Genomic DNA, 17,482 nt, shown 5'->3' with positions numbered 1-17,482 from the left:
ATATTTAATATGTATAACACTTCTGCAGTTTCTGAGTCACGTGGCAACAAGGCCAAGTCCAGCGGGCCAGAGGACGACTTCGATAACGTCCCTCCTATCAATCAGTCTGTTGCAATGGCAATTGCAGGAAACCCGTTCAACACCTTGGCGAGAAATGCACTGGTGTCCATGGCCTCTGTGGTGAGAAGGACATTTTTGTTCTTGGTTTAAATGACTCCCAACTTTTTAATTCAAGCATTATATCTATGTAAATCTAATTAAAAAACAAAGAAATATAAATTTGCAAAATAATAGATGTTATTTAAGACCATAAGCTAGGAGTATGCTTCTTGCTATTTGAATTAAATGTAGATAAAATAAGCAAATATTATTTATATTCATTATTAGGCTCTTCTTCTTCTTCTTCTTCTTCTTTTTCTTCTTCAAATATTTATTTATGGATAAAAACAATTCTTGGTAATTGAGTCAAATATTTGGAACCTGATTTATGAAACCAGACCCTAACTTTTGAATTAAAAGTATGTTAAGCTTTTCATCCCACATCTGTTCCTCAGTTCTTTAGTGTGTGTCAACATTTATCGTTTATATCATCTGAATCCTCTGTAACAGCCCTGTGTCCTGATTCCACAGTCAGGTAGAAGCTGTAGCACGCTGTCTGCAGAGACCAGCCGTAATCTGTTGGTGTGTTTCCTGTGGATCATGAAGAATGCAGAACAGAGTCTGATCCAGCGCTGGGTAGTGGACATATCCCCGTCTCAGCTCAGTCGCCTCCTCGAGCTCCTCACCATCTGCACCTCCTGTTTTGACTACAGGGTGAGGGCCTTCATTTAGCTTTTTCAAAGAACACTCCGGTGTTTTATCAGGCTAATCTCTGTGAACTGCCACTATAGAGTATGAACGTTGGCGTGAACAAAGATTTTGACTTGTTCAGAACACCTGTTCACTCAAAAACTTGTTTATACTGGAAGTCTAAGGGCAGGTGTGAGGGCAGTTAATATTTAACACTTTAATATAGTTTGCAAAACATCTTAAAGTTTTATCCAACATTATTTCTGCAAGAATGTTAACGAGAAGAAAGTACAGATTTTTTTTCTTGCATTTAATTCTCAACCCCCCCAAAAACCCAAAACCCCCCGATGTTTGTTTAAATGTACCACATGTTTGTTCATATATCTCTCGGTGGCTTAATAAACCTCAATATTATACGCTATTCATTTCTGAATCCATCCACTTGCTGCTGTACACATGCCAATCGAGGATGTGCTCAGGCTATTGGCAAGAGCTCTTTTCATTAGCTATATTAATTAGCTAGAACAGATGCTAGACAATGTTGTCAGAAGCAGGAATATGAAGAGGAGAGACAACATAAATACAGTATAGTTCACCACAAAACTATTATACTGGTTTAAATGCTTGCACAAGACACATTCACCTTGCACTTAAATGCTTCACTGAGCAAAACTTCATTTATAGTTACTTTAAAATTATTTGATGGATTTTATGCTAATTAGCATATTGAAGTTTTCACTTTATCAGTGGACTAGATAATAATAAATGTATGAATTGTCAACCCCTGGAGTATTTCAACAATTATTAACTGCCCTTAAGATTCTCTTATTCAGGTTCTGAATGAATTGGCTCTCTCTTCTTTACTCATTTTGGGGAGATGTCAGAATTCTTGTTCTTGGTAATTGCTTACATGCTACACTTGCCGAAGTTTGGGTTTAAAAACTCTGGAGATTTGATGATCGTTTTTTAAGGTGTGATTATAAATGTGATGACAGCGGCATGTGTGTGAGAACTTGCATTCCTATTTCTGGGTGTATGAATGTCATTTTGTGTGTGTGTGTGTGTAGGGGAAGAGTTCAGATAAAGTGAGTGTGCAGGCCCTACAGAAGTCTCAGCAGGCTAAAGCTCGTCTGGAAGAAGCACTACTGGGAGGCCTGGGAGCGAGAGGAGAGATGATGAAGAGGGTGGGAGGTGAGCGTTCCTCTTCCACTGCCTCAAAGGGCAGACAGAGAAATCGCTTTTGCACTCTGCTTCCAGGCAGTGCAATGAATAATGCAGAGGCCCACTGGTGCAGAATGAGCCATAAAGATGATTGCTTAGCAAGACATTCACATATGGAAGTCATGTATTGTCTACCAGAAGTCAGCCCTATTTCCTTTTGATGGAGTGATGATTTCCTTATATTGAGTTGTCATTTCTTTCTCTCTCTCTCCCTCTCTCTCTCTCTATCTCTCTGTGAAGCTAATGACCGGACTCTGGGACAGAGAGAGAACCTGCGCTGGAGGAAAGACCTCACACAGTGGCGCCAAACCAATGACAGACAGGACAAGTGTGTGCAGATCATTTCTCCACATTTATGAAACAATTCATCAGTCTATTTATCATCTAGACCAGGCGTATCGAATGAAAACTTTCTGAACGTCCAGCTACATAAAATTCCTTGGGTTAGGGTCAGGGTTAGGGTTACAAAAGGTCTGGATAAGCAACTAACATGACAGATTGGTGACTAATGCCAATAGTATTAAGTTCCTGGGTGTAAATAAGTCACGTCGGGTTGAAGTGAGTGTATTATTTCACAGTGTCGTGTCTCCTTATCACTTTTGACAACAATGTGGTGGAATCTGAACAAGAAATGCATGAAAGTCTGGGAAAACTCTTTCTTTTAGGAAAATAATTTCAATAAATTAATATAATTGGCAGACCACTAGCTGAAACTATAACCAAGCGGTGCAGTGATTTGTTGTGTTTTGTGTGCGTTTTCTCAGATCTAAAGCCGAGTTGGACCAGGAGGCAATAATCAGTGGGAATCTGGCTACTGAAGCCAACCTCATAGTCTTAGACCTGCTGGAGATCATTGTGCAGGTAACAGAAGAGAGTGTAGTACACCATTACATTGCCAGTGTGGTTTGCTGCTGCTTTCTTACTGTTACTTTGAAGTAATGAAAATTCTGACATAGTCATACTGTCATGAGAAATAAAAGAAATCTGTACTAATTGAAACTCAGACAAAAGGATTGAATTAGATACATACTCTAAACTTATACTGTAAATGTAGTGAAATGTGTGTGTGTGTTTACTTTTCTTCGCCAGACTGTACCACTAGCAGACTATAAGGATAGTGCAGTTGGTGGAGTCCTGAGGGTTCTGCTGCACTCACTAACATGCAACCAGAGCACCATGTATCTATCACACTGCTTCAGCACCATCCGAGCTCTCATTGTGAAGGTCTGACCTTTTATTTTCACAATGATTTCATTTAGTAATTTCAATAATTAGTTTTTAGCAATTGTAAAATACCTGTATATCCGTAGCATACATACTGTACTTATGTGGGATTAGCACAGGTAATAATAACAACTTTACTTAAATTTCAATTAGAATATAATTTAAGGGCATTTGTTGAAAGTTGTCCATCAGAATTTAAAATAATCACTATATAAAATAAATATAAATATTAGCTTGTTATTATTAGTCAGACATTAGGGGAATGCCTTAGCAAGGAAATTTATATAGTTTTACTCACTTTCTCGAACACTGGAACAATACAAAAAATTTTTTTGAATGTTTTTTATTGTCCTCGCATGCTTAAAACAATAGAATAAAATATAATTAAATTATTGTATTGTTAAATTATAATTATTGACCATAATTATTGTCTGTGTTGATCACATATGCTCCAGAGGCTTGGACTTTTATTTATTTGTTTGATTTTTTATTTATTTAAAAGCCACTAGAGAATTTGTGATTCATTTTAAACTCACTTTTAAATGATTAACAGTGGAATTGTACTGATTATTGTCAGTGAAGTGATAAGCTGGTGTGATGGTTTGTAGTTTGGAGACATGTTGTTCGAGGAGGAGGCGGAGCAGTGTGCAGATCTGTGCCAGAAAGTGCTTCAGTACTGCAGCAGCTGTGTGGACAGCAACAGGAACCAGGCCTGTGCTACACTCTACCTCATCATGAGATACAGCTTTAGTTCTGCCAGTGTAAGACTTTCAGTCACTCTTTTGTCTCACACATACACACACACACACACACACACACACACCTGCTCTGTATTCTGTTTTGTTGGGAGAGATATTACATAAGAGCACACCACATACACACCTGTACACACACTTGTTCACACACATATGTGCACACACACAGTGATAGTAAGACAAAGCTATAGCTGCAGCTTTTATTTTAAAAAAAGAGCTTACTGAGGTTAGTTTAAAGGTCCTCACATTGATAGTATGACAAATGTGTGTATGAACAATAACTTCAACAGTAACCGAACCCACAAAACCTACACAGGGTATGCTGCAGTTTCAATCTGAGAGATATGAGTAGAACACACACACACACACACACACACACACATTTTACTTGACTGTATTATGAGATACAGCTTTACAGAGCTACAACATCCAAAAAGAAAGACAGACACACACACACACACACAAAGCTCCAAGAATTTCCAAAACAGAGCGATAGCCATCTCTATTTACCATATTCTATTAGGTACATCTGTCCTATCAAATACCACAATCAGGCAAAAAACATCAGTCCACTTAATGTGCTGGTTCGAAATCTGTCCTGATACAGACACACTAGTTAACGATGACTTCATGAATCAGTATGTTGCTATTGTTTGAAAGTACTCATAATATTGAATCAAATCTAGTTGCAGTGGCTGCTAGTAGACGTTTCAGAGAAGTTGTCATCCAAACATGCTTGAATTTGCGTAAGATTTCTTTTGCTCAGTATTGTCACGCCTCATGTATTCCACTAATGGTGGTGTGTTTGGTTTTGGGTCTGTGTGCCTGCTTTTTTTTTTTCCTGTGTGCACTGGTTGGATGGACTATTTCCTCTGTTCACGTCGTTTACCTCCCCTCACCAAACACACACATACGCAGCCCGCCCCGAACAGATGGCCATGTTGTTTGCTTTCCCATTCATCTTTAATGGGGAAACGATGAATGTCTCCCCATCTCTGTTTGCCTGAGTGTTTGGTTTGCCCTGACAGTTACCTCCATTGTCATTATTATAACCTTTGAATGAGTCACGTTGATTCTAAGCCACAATGACTCACTTGTTTTTCCCTCCTCAACCCCAGTTTTATGTTTGCTTGGCGTGCTTCACTCATAGAAGACAGCATGCCAGTTCCATAAAACTATGGGTTTTTAAGGCAAACCTGAAATGAATCAACTGTCTAATATCGACGCCGTGACAATTCTTATTGCAAAAACCGGCCTTGAAACAGACGACAGTGTCTCGAGATGTCTCGCACATATGCTCAAACCAGTATAATGGTGCCACTGAAATGATCCATTGGCAATTATGTCCGAGTTAATGGGATCATTTTGCAGTTTCCTGATGCTGAGCAAGATGGATGTTGCATTTGCTGCCCTTGGCTGGGTCCACCCCAGAATCAATGAGCTGAGACTATGATAGCAATGTCCAATGTAACTGGCACTGCGCCATGCCTCATTCTCATCCTCTTACCTGCAGTGGGGTAAAATTAGCTTACATAACCCTCAGTGGCTACTCCTAGATAAAGACCCTTGGGAAGAGTGATGCTATACAGAGAGTATTTTCCAAACATGCTTAATCAGGGTTCAGGATGAGTTGGCCTAAGGGGACTTATTGAGCAACTGAGCATTATGTAGCACTATAATAAAAGTAGTTTTGTAAGAAATAAACCATGACAGAATTTGCTGTTATAGGAAAATAATCAATGATGGGTTGATCCTATAACTCCAAATCCCATTTGCCTATTGATGCTAATTTGACAATTTTCTTATTAATGTTGTAAAATGTCTCTGGAACAAGCTAGTTCCTGTTATCATTTATGTTTTAGCAACTTGTCAAATGAACAATTAGAAAATTATCTATTTCTAATTATTAGCAAACAAAGCAATGCATTAATATAAGCCTGTGATTTGAATTACCGTCAGCACTACTTTCAGAGCAGCTGCTATTGAAAATGAATCAACACCTTTCTGACCAAAAAGAATGAATTATTCAGCAATGCCTTGGTATAATACGGCATTCTTCTATAAATCATACCTTTTTGTTATTCTGGATGTTCTGCAAACTGTTTTTATTCGTGCAGTATTCTCTGCCACACAGTTACACTTTATTTTCTGGTTGTGATGCATGTTCCTTGCTCCCTGTACAGAATTTCTCCCGAGTGAAGATGCAGGTGACCATGTCGTTGGCGTCTCTAGTGGGAAAGTCCTCGGATGTGCACGAGGAGTACCTGCGCCGCTCTTTTCGCACCATTCTAGCGTACGCAGAAGAAGACACGGAGATGCAGTCCACACAGCTTCCTTCACAGGTAAAATGCTAGAGTTAAGCCAGTAAAGCAGTCTGTGGTATGTAGCATGCAGTGTTATTTATAAGTCTCAAATCAAATAAAGCCCTCAGAGTCTAGACTGCTGAGTCAATCAATAGTGCAGCAGGAATGTTGCCAGTCAAATGATGGTCTGGCCTCCTTGATAAAAATGATAGGAATAACTTTGAGTCTTCTCTTAATATGGACTTCTTGGCTACTGAAAGGAATGTGTTGAGTCATGCAGCAAGAATCAGGGGCAGTTTTGAATCACAATAAAGCTGGTGTTTAAACAATTGAATTTTCCAGCACTCCATCTTTTTCTTAGGTGGATGAACTTCTGAGAAATCTAAACAGCATCCTTTCAGATACAGTCAAAATGAAGGAGTTTCAAGAAGATCCTGAAATGCTAATGGACCTTATGTATAGGTAACATTTATACACACAAAAACATGAAAACGTAACATACTCAGTCACTCGCTTACTTAACTCACTCAGTCAGTTACTCATTTGTTCACACACTCACTCACTCGCTCACTCACTCACTCATTTAGTCCACTCACTCACTAACTAACTAACTCACTCACTCACTCACTCATTTAGTCCACTCACTCACTAACTCACTCATTCACTCGCTCGCTCACTCACTCACTCATTTAGTCCACTCACTCAATAACTCACTAACTCACTCACTAACTAAATCACTCACTCATTTAGTCCACTCACTCTCTAACTCACTCATTCACTCGCTCACTCACTCGATCACTCACTCACTCACTCACTCACTAACTCACTCACTCACTCATTTAGTCCACTCACTCAATAACTCACTGACTAACTCACTCACTCATTCGCTCGCTCGCTCGCTCGCTCACTCACTCACTCATTTAGTCCACTCACTCAATAACTCACTCACTCACTCATTCACTCGCTCGCTCGCTCGCTCACTCACTCATTTAGTCCACTCACTCAATAACTCACTAACTCACTCACTAACTAAATCACTCACTCATTTAGTCCACTCACTCACTCATTTAGTCCACTCACTCTCTAACTCGCTCACTCACTCACTCACTAACTCACTCCCTCACTCATTTAGTCCACTCACTCAATAACTCACTCACTCACTCATTCGCTCGCTCGCTCACTCACTCACTCAATAACTCACTCACTCGCTCGCTCGCTCACTCACTCACTCATTTAGTCCACTCACTCACTCACTCATTTAGTCCACTCACTCACTAACTAACTCACTCACCAACTAACTCACTCACTCATTTAGTCCACTCACTCTCTAACTCGCTCACTCACTCACTCACTCATTTAGTCCACTCACTCACTAACTCACTCGCTCACTCACTCACTCACTCATTCGCTCGCTCACTCACTCACTCACTCACTCACTCATTTAGTCCACTCACTCATTCACTCGCTCACTCACTCATTCACTCGCTCGCTCACTCATTCACTCGCTCGCTCACTCATTCACTCGCTCGCTCACTCACTCATTTAGTCCACTCACTCACTAACTAACTCACTCACTCGCTCACTCACTAACTCACTCATTCGCTCGCTCGCTCACTCACTCACTCACTCATTTAGTCCACTCACTCACTAACTCACTCATTCACTCGCTCGCTCACTCACTCACTCACTCACTCATTTAGTCCACTCACTCAATAACTCACTAACTCACTCACTAACTAAATCACTCACTCATTTAGTCCACTCACTCACTCATTTAGTCCACTCACTCTCTAACTCACTCATTCACTTGCTCACTCACTCACTCACTCACTCACTCACTCACTCACTCATTTAGTCCACTCACTCATTCACTCACTCACTCACTCACTAACTCACTCACTCACTCATTTAGTCCACTCACTCAATAACTCACTCACTCACTCACTCATTTAGTCCACTCATTCACTCGCTCGCTCACTCACTAACTAACTCACTCACTCACTCACTCATTTAGTCCACTCACTCACTAACTCACTCACTCACTCATTCACTCGCTCGCTCACTCACTCACTCATTTAGTCCACTCACTCAATAACTCACTAACTCACTCACTAACTAAATCACTCACTCATTTAGTCCACTCACTCAATAACTCACTAACTCACTCACTAACTAAATCACTCACTCATTTAGTCCACTCACTCACTCATTTAGTCCACTCACTCTCTAACTCACTCATTCACTTGCTCACTCACTCACTCACTCATTTAGTCCACTCACTCACTCATTTAGTCCACTCACTCTCTAACTCACTCATTCACTTGCTCACTCACTCACTCACTCATTTAGTCCACTCACTCATTCACTTGCTCACTCACTCACTCACTCACTAACTCACTCACTAACTCACTAACTCACTCATTCACTCGCTCGCTCACTCACTCACTCATTTAGTCCACTCACTCATTCACTCGCTCGCTCACTCACTCATTCACTCGCTCGCTCACTCACTAACTAACTCACTCACTCATTTAGTCCACTCACTCACTCTCACTCACTCACTCATTCACTCGCTCGCTCACTCACTCACTCATTTAGTCCACTCACTCAATAACTCACTAACTCACTCATTAACTAAATCACTCACTCATTTAGTCCACTCACTCACTCATTTAGTCCACTCACTCTCTAACTCACTCATTCACTTGCTCACTCACTCACTCACTAACTCACTCACTAACTCACTCATTCACTCGCTCGCTCACTCACTCACTCATTTAGTCCACTCACTCACTAACTAACTCACTCACTCATTTAGTCCACTCACTCACTAACTCACTCACTCACTCACTTAGTCCACCCACTCACTCACTCATTTAGTCCACTCACTCACTAACTCACTCATTTAGTCCACTCACTCTCTAACTCACTCATTCGCTCGCTCGCTCACTCACTTAGTCCACTCACTCACTCACTAACTAACTAACTCACTCACTCATTTAGTCCACTCACTCACTCACTCACTCACTAACTAACTAACTCACTCACTCATTTAGTCCACTCACTCACTCACTCACTCACTCACTTAGTCCACTCACTCACTCACTCACTCACTCATTTAGTCCACTCACTCACACACTAACTCACTCACTAACTCACTCACTAACTAACTAACTCACTCACTCATTTAGTCCACTCACTCACTAACTCACTCACTCACTCACTAACTCACTCACTCATTTAGTCCACTCACTCACTAACTAACTAACTCACTCATTCATTTAGTCCACTCACTCACTCACTCACTCACTTAGTCCACTCACTCACTCACTCATTTAGTCCACTCACACACACTCTAACTCACTCACTAACTAACTAACTCACTCACTCATTTAGTCCACTCACTCACTCACTCACTAACTCATTTAGTCCACTCACTCACTAACTCACTCACTCATTTAGTCCACTCACTCACTCACTCACTCACTAACTCACTCACTCATTTAGTCCACTCACTCACTAACTCACTCATTTACTCCACTCATTCACTCACTCACTCACTAATTTACTCCACTCACTCACTAACTAACTCACTCACTCACTCATTTACTCCACTCATTCACTCACTCACACACTAATTTACTCCACTCACTCACTAACTCACTCACTCACTCATTTAGTCCACTCACTCACTCACTCATTTACTCCACTCACTCACTCACTCACTCACTCACTCACTCATTTACTCCACTCACTCACTCACTCACTCATTTACTCCACTCACTCACTCACTCACTCATTTACTCCACTCACTCACTCACTCACTCACTCACTTAGTCCACTCACTCACTCACTCACTCACTCACTCATTTACTCCACTCACTCACTCACTCACTCACTCACTCATTTACTCCACTCACTCACTCACTCACTCACTCACTCATTTACTCCACTCACTCACTCACTCACTCACTCACTCACTCACTCACTCACTCATTTACTCCACTCACTCACTCACTCACTCACTCACTCACTCATTTACTCCACTCACTCACTCACTCACTCACTCACTCATTTACTCCACTCACTCACTCACTCACTCACTCACTCATTTACTCCACTCACTCACTCACTCACTCACTTAGTCCACTCACTCACTCACTCACTCCACTCACTCACTCACTCCACTCAATCACTCACACACTCAGTCCACATTATCAGTCACTCCATCACTCACTCCCTCCATCACTCACTCCCTCCATCACTCACTCCCTCCATCACTCACTCACTCCATCACTCACTCCCTCCATCACTTACGCAGTCACTCACCCAGTCACTTACTCACTCATTTATTCACTCACTCAGTTGAGTGTGTGTTGCCGTTCCCTGCCTCTTGCCTCCTTGTACTGTGGTTTCTTACTCTGCTTCCCATTTGCCTGTGGTTTCTGCTGTTTGTCTACTGTTTTTGAACTTACCATGGAAACTATGTGGTTGTGTCTTAGCCTTGAGCTTTGGCCCAGCATGTGCACAGACTGCATGCAAATGCTCAAAGCACACACATGTCCTTGATTTTCAGGCTGTCAGAATTGGGATTTTGCAGCCTAATTGCTTTATCATAGGGACTCAATCCCCATGTTTGCATCTGTGGCAGGATCGCGAAGGGCTACCAGACGTCACCTGATCTACGTCTGACCTGGCTCCAGAACATGGCTGAGAAGCATAACAGCAGGAAGTGCTTCACCGAGTCAGCTATGTGCCTGGTGCATGCCGCTGCTCTGGTGGCTGAGTACCTCAGCATGCTGGAGGACCACAAGTACCTGCCTGTAGGCAGCGTCACCTTCCAAGTAAGTGATAAGTCTAACTGGAATGCAGACCTTCATCTTTCCCAGATGTAGCAGCTAAAAGATACCTTATGCCACAGAATAAATTATTATATAACTGGAACACAGTGGCAAGTACACACAGTGATTCATTCAGTGACTCAGTGTACCAGTCAGAAATTGCTGAAAAAAGATTATACCGTACCTTTCTGTTTACCTGTAGATGTAGGGAACAGTAATATAGTGAAACTGGGATGGGTTTAACTGTCTCTTAAAGGAAAACTCCACCCTGATCCACATTATCCACATGTTTATTTAATATGTTGGTTGATGTTTGTTGTTGAGAGGTTTTACACACAGTCATGAAGCACAGTTCCAAAAAGAGAAAACATAAGTGATAATGATGACATTTCATTGTTAACTCCAAAAATCAAAAGAGCAAAAGCTTCTCTTCTCACTCATCACTTTCCACTGATGCTTATTGCCATATTAAAGAGAAATTTAACGTAGAAGTCGTATAGAAAGCAAATGTTGGACTCACAGTTACAGAATGCGGCGCAGCTATATGAAACATCTGCATCGAGTTGTGGCAGAGACTCGGCTCGGCTAGTAAACGATCTACAAGATGATGAAGGGGATGGTGTTGACGGCGGTATTTACATAAATTCCAAAGCTTCAGAACCTGATCTGTTTGAACAGAGTGTACAGATGAGGACATGAGAGGACTGCATATACTAAAGGATTAAATTGCTGCTGCTGCAGTCGTTTTATGTAGAAAAATGAATTCCCTGTGACGCCAATATCAGGAGGTAGTCAAATGTGGAAAACCATTATGCAAAACCTTTAAGATGTAGAAGTATGTGTAAATGGGAAAAAATAAAAAATTAAAATAAACTTAGAATTTGATTACAAGAAAAACATTGAAGATCATGTTAAGTAGGTTGCGAGTTTAAATCTTAATCCTGCCACGCTGTCACTGCTGGGCCAATGAGCAAGGATCTTAACCCTCAACTGCAGAGTATAAATGAGAAAACATAAATCGCTGTGAATGAAGGTGTCTGCCAAAATTGCAAATGGATTTTTTCCTTTAAACTGTGTAAAGCTTAGGTTGCAAAATTATAATAGCAATATTCATCCAGACAAGTGAAAACAGTTTAGAGATTATTATCCCTCAGCTGAATGAATCAGGACTAATTAGACACAATACTGGAGAAGGTTAGAATAAATTGAGAAGGACTTTTTCCGATGTTACTCATGATTTAGAAATGCAGAAGCAATATTCACGTACAATAGAAAACTCCAAGCTACTGAAATAATCGGTGCCATTTCATCTTGACAGAACATCTCCCCTAATGTTCTGGAGGAGTCAGCCGTGTCAGATGATATCCTGTCCCCAGACGAGGACGGCGTTTGTTCCGGACGATACTTCACAGAGTCTGGTCTGGTGGGGCTTCTTGAGCAGGCTGCAGAACTCTTCAGCAATGTATGTTTAATTCTAGGTGATTTTACTCAGCTGAAAATAGGTTTTAAATCATACCAAGTTAATCATATTGAAGAAGGGAACACTTGTGTTAATAATATAAGACAAGTTGAACTGAAGTACGTCCTCATTGTGTTGTTGTTTTGTGAAATATAGTTACTATGATTGTTGATTCAGTTCTTTATTGCTGATGGAGTGTGTGTTCTGCCACTCTTGCTGTACAGGGTGGATTATATGAGGCAGTGAATGAGGTGTATAAGGTCATCATTCCCATACTGGAGGCCCATAGGGATTTCCGGAAACTGGCCACCACTCACGACAATCTAAAAAGAGCTTTTGAGAACGTTGTTCAGAAGGTAAATCTGAGTACAGACGGTGCTTCTTCTGATATGGCAAGAGATTTATCCAAGCATGCATTTGATGACTTAAAATATGACTAAAAATAGAGCTATAAATGTAGTGTTGTATATTGTGTGTATGTTTTGTTTCAGGGTACTAAGAGGATGTTTGGGACATATTTCCGTGTGGCATTTTTTGGCTCAAAGTTTGGAGATCTCGATGAGCGAGAATTCATTTATAAAGAGCCAGGAATCACACATCTCCCTGAAATCTCCCACAGACTAGAAGTAAGAAACGTCTGAGCTTCTTTCCACTGCAAAGTTTATGATGACACTTCAGTAATAAGTGAAATATACAATTAGATGTAAATGTTTGTGAGAACTTAGTGAGTTTTAGTGTTTAGAAGATGTCAGATTCTCATGTAACCGTTTTTGTCATTTGAACAGAATTTCTATAGACAGTGTCTGGGAGATGTTCTGGAAATGATCAAGGATTCCACACCTGTAGACAGAAACAAACTGAATCCCAACAAGGTATTCAATTCCAGATGTAATGCTAATTAAAAGTGAGCTAATTAAAAAAGGCAATTAAGAGCTAATCTTTGAGCTAGTTTTCATTCGAATGCAAAGCTTCCCTTTCAGAACATACAGTATTCACTTCATACTGTATTTGGATCTACATTTTCTAATCTTAATTCACTTTTCACAAGTTGTTCATTTGAAACCTTTTTTCTGGAACCAGGCATATATTCAGATCACGTACGTGGAGCCGTATTTTGACGACTACGAGATGAAAGACCGTATGACCAACTTTGAGAAGAACTTCAACCTGCGCCGGTTCATGTACACCACCCCGTTTACCAAGAGTGGACGGCCTCGAGGAGAGCTGAACGAGCAGTACAAAAGGAAGACCATCCTCACCACACAGCACGCTTTTCCTTATGTGAAGACACGAATCAATGTCATTCAGAAGGAGGAGGTAACAAAATCCACTCAACTATTTCAACTTGCACTAGAACTTAAAGGGAATATCCAACCTGAGCGATTTGCATATTTATCTTATGATGATCTGCAGTTATGTATAAGATGTGTAAGATTTAATTTGTAATGAAATCCCTTTCATTTCACTGCAAAATATCTTTTTCATATTACTAACCAAATATAAGCTTATTAAAATCTGTTAGATATTTCTACTCATTCCTAGATCTTGTTCTGTTGCATAAAATTATATGGAAGATAATTTAGCTCAGTGGAAATTTTGAAGCATTTATTTCTAAAAAAAAAAGAAAAGTAAAATAATCTGCCATTAGAACAAGAAAATGTCAAGTTTGAATAGTTATAATAATCTTATTAAATTACCTGCAATGCCATTGAAATATCAGCTGTTGGTGGTGCCACTGGGAATTGATCTCTACCCAAAGAGGCTGATGCAGCAGCGCTTTAGTCTTTCTCATCTGTTCCAAAGCCTCCATGCTAATGTCATGCATGTCCTCTCGCAGTATACAGATCATATCACAACAAAAATGTTTTACTCCTTTGACATTTCATTAATATGACATTGAGCAACGTTGGAAATTGGTGAAGGAGGATAGAAGCATTTGCTGTTTGGGTTTTTTTTTGTAGTAGGAGCTACCTTTGTGTTATTCCTCATAACAGGATTCCTTACAACATTCTAAAACTATATATTTTTTCCTGTTAGACAACATAGATACTACACTAGAAATGTCCTCCAGTGATGTCAGCTTGGCACACGACGACTGACTTCTCACATGAATAAAGAAAACATTGCCCCAACCAACAAATCAGTGCCACTGAGCACATCTGAAATGTTTCAATATAAACAAACTTCATGCGTTTCTAATTGAAGCTTTCCTTTAATCTTTGCATATTTGCACTCGAGCACTATAGCAGCCGGAGATCTTCTATCATGTCATTGCAAAGGGAAAAGACATTTCTGAGGCGAAACTAAATGAAGTGTATTTTGTAAACCTTCTTAACATTTTCTCTCTGCAGTTTGACCTGACTCCGATTGAGGTGGCTATCGAAGACATGCAGAAGAAAACCCATGAGCTGGCTATCGCCACGCACAAAGAGAAGCCTGACCCCAAGATGCTGCAGATGGTTTTGCAGGGCTCTGTAACGGCTACAGTTAACCAGGTCTGACCATCTCACCTGACATTGACATTTTTATATAGTTCTATTGTGTGGTAGAATTTTTTTTTTCCCTTTGTCTCAGGAAATATCTCTATTTTAGTCTGAGGAAATCAGAGTGATATAATCCGTGAGAGTCAGTCTAAATAGTTTCAAAATGATATTGCCTTCCTGAGGTTCCCCAGAGCCACAGAATAACAGTTTACGGCACAGATCACGATACGTTTACTGTTGCGATGTCTCCAGAATCCTGAGGAGATGGCTGTGGTTATATGATAAATGCCAATTGGAGGGACAACACAGGAAACGTATGGCAATCGCTCCACTCCTGGGCTGCGCAGCCGCATCTCTCAGACAAAGGCCTATTCATGCTTTTCCCTCATGTGTTGACTTTACCTCGTGGCCTCCAATGTGCAAAGCATTCATTTTCTCTGTCAGTGCTGAGTTCAAGAGAGAAAACCTCTTTCTTTTCCTCCCTCCCTTTCTGTCTCTTCAGGGACCATTAGAGGTAGCCCAGGTCTTTTTGAATGAAATCCCAGCAGACCCCAAACTCTACCGTCATCACAACAAACTGCGCCTGTGTTTCAAAGAGTTCATCCTACGGTGAGTGTGGCATTTAAGATCTCTTAAGAAAGAGCAGCTTTTTTTTTCAGCGACTTAGCCCTTTCCCTAGTAAAAACGATGCAGAACTGTTGCTTTGCTTCCACTGAGCACTAAGCACCTAAACAACAGAGTGCCATTGTTTTTCCTCATGGATGTTTCTTAAAACGGTTGAAAGTGCTACCAGAGACCCCCCTTTTTTTTTTTTACACTGACATTCCATTTGCAAAGAAAGGGGCAGGCCAGAGTTTAATGTCACTCAGCTGCGTCTGAACATGCCCAAATAGAAACTCTAAATAAATGGACATCAGAATGCAATGATTTTTTTAATCATTTTTATGTTTTACTTTGGCTTCTGAACGTGGCTTTTATTTTGTCAATAATGTCAAAAGCCATGGTTTAGTTGCAGCCAAAATTCTTGCAAATATTTACTGTCATTTCTAAATGTTTCTTTTTTTTTTTTTCTATAATCCATATAAGCTGGCATGACATCTTATAAGGCACATTATCCAGTGAATGTTATGACTTGCTTCACCACTGGCTGGAGCAGGTTCTGTGCGTGTGTGCGTGTGTGTGTAACACATTACTGAGTGATAGTAGAGATTAGGAAACAGCGCCTTTCTGTAGTGTTCAGAGTACACTAGCTGTATTCATGGGGATTTAAAGGGATTCTCGATAAGCAATCAACCACAGGGGTTTAATATGTAACATTTCACCCCTGGTTTTAAACACGACATCAAAGCAGTCATTTTTCACATTCGATTACAGCAGACAACCGATCTTTACTGTGAGGCTGGACAAGATTACTTTGAGCTCAGGTGGTCTGTATGCTATTAAATTTGAATTGTGTGCTTTGCTTGTTGTTCAGCATGTTTTCCTAATCTGCATGCACTATGTGTACGTCTTATAGTTGCCCCACTGTTTTAAGCCTTCTGCGGTTTGCTCTTCAGCCGTTTTTCATCTTATAGCTACAGCTAAGCTTCTAAGCTTACAGCTCTGAAAAGGTCTCCAGGACCACAAATACCAACCTGATTTAAAACCTTTAAATCAAAATTCCTTTTAGTCACTCCCCTTATCCCAGAGCAGGTTTTACAGCCTCTGACTCTTCTTAACCCTTGTTATGGAGATAACCACAGGGGTGAACAAATCATAAATTCATCAGCTACCTCAACAGACACTCAGTCCTGAGTCTTTGTTGTCCAGAAACCTAACTGACTCGGATAAATGTAGTGGCTATTAAAGTATGATAACATATGGTGACTGAGCTAGATGGTTAAGTGCATTAATACAGGGTTAAGAAAACAAATAACAGATTCAGTGTATGGCTATTTAGCACCTTGCTGCATGTGCACTTGCTATATTTACAGCATTGAGGTGTGTGACATCACTGTGAAGCATATAATGTATAATATACAGAACAAATGAAAGTTTTTGGGGGCACAGTGACTTAGTGGTCAGCACACTTGCCTCAGACTCGAAGGGTTGGGGGTCTGATTCCTGCCTCTGTGCTTGGAATTACTCCGGTTTCCTCTCCAAGTCTAATGACATTTGTTATAAGCTGATTGGCATTTCTAAATTGTCTGTATTGTGTGATTGGGTGTGTGTGTGTGTGATTTGTTCAAGGTGCAGTTTTCCTGCATCACTGTTTAAAACAAGGGGTACAGAAAATGTATAGATGGAAACTTATTTTGTACCTACTTGATACATCTACTGAATAATAAGATGAATAACCTAGGCAGGAAATCTGCTAGTGATTAGTCCACTTCTAAACTATCTATTCTCCATGTATCAGCTCACTGTA

The 17,482-nt window shown here is 40.4% G+C and overlaps 1 protein-coding gene across 2 annotated transcripts in view; it reads left to right on the top strand.

The window, feature by feature from the left end:
* Positions 1-17,482, top strand: part of dock8 (dedicator of cytokinesis 8) — a 58,214-nt gene that overhangs the window by 37,623 nt on the left and 3,109 nt on the right. For both annotated transcript variants that reach the window (XM_058389118.1, XM_058389119.1), the window contains 17 exons: positions 29-180; positions 631-813; positions 1,857-1,980; positions 2,251-2,338; positions 2,775-2,871; positions 3,100-3,234; positions 3,843-3,995; positions 6,173-6,331; positions 6,654-6,754; positions 10,944-11,136; positions 12,452-12,595; positions 12,817-12,948; positions 13,084-13,218; positions 13,378-13,464; positions 13,673-13,909; positions 14,944-15,087; positions 15,578-15,684. In XM_058389118.1, the coding sequence (XP_058245101.1) occupies positions 29-180; positions 631-813; positions 1,857-1,980; positions 2,251-2,338; positions 2,775-2,871; positions 3,100-3,234; positions 3,843-3,995; positions 6,173-6,331; positions 6,654-6,754; positions 10,944-11,136; positions 12,452-12,595; positions 12,817-12,948; positions 13,084-13,218; positions 13,378-13,464; positions 13,673-13,909; positions 14,944-15,087; positions 15,578-15,684 (2,371 nt within the window). The remainder of the gene's footprint in view (positions 1-28; positions 181-630; positions 814-1,856; positions 1,981-2,250; positions 2,339-2,774; positions 2,872-3,099; positions 3,235-3,842; positions 3,996-6,172; positions 6,332-6,653; positions 6,755-10,943; positions 11,137-12,451; positions 12,596-12,816; positions 12,949-13,083; positions 13,219-13,377; positions 13,465-13,672; positions 13,910-14,943; positions 15,088-15,577; positions 15,685-17,482) is intronic.

The sequence above is a fragment of the Hemibagrus wyckioides genome, linkage group LG05, assembly GCF_019097595.1.
Source record: "Hemibagrus wyckioides isolate EC202008001 linkage group LG05, SWU_Hwy_1.0, whole genome shotgun sequence".
Taxonomy (NCBI): domain Eukaryota; kingdom Metazoa; phylum Chordata; class Actinopteri; order Siluriformes; family Bagridae; genus Hemibagrus; species Hemibagrus wyckioides.
The sequence above is the reverse complement of the archived record's forward strand: the minus strand, read 5'-3'. Positions and strand labels throughout refer to the sequence as shown.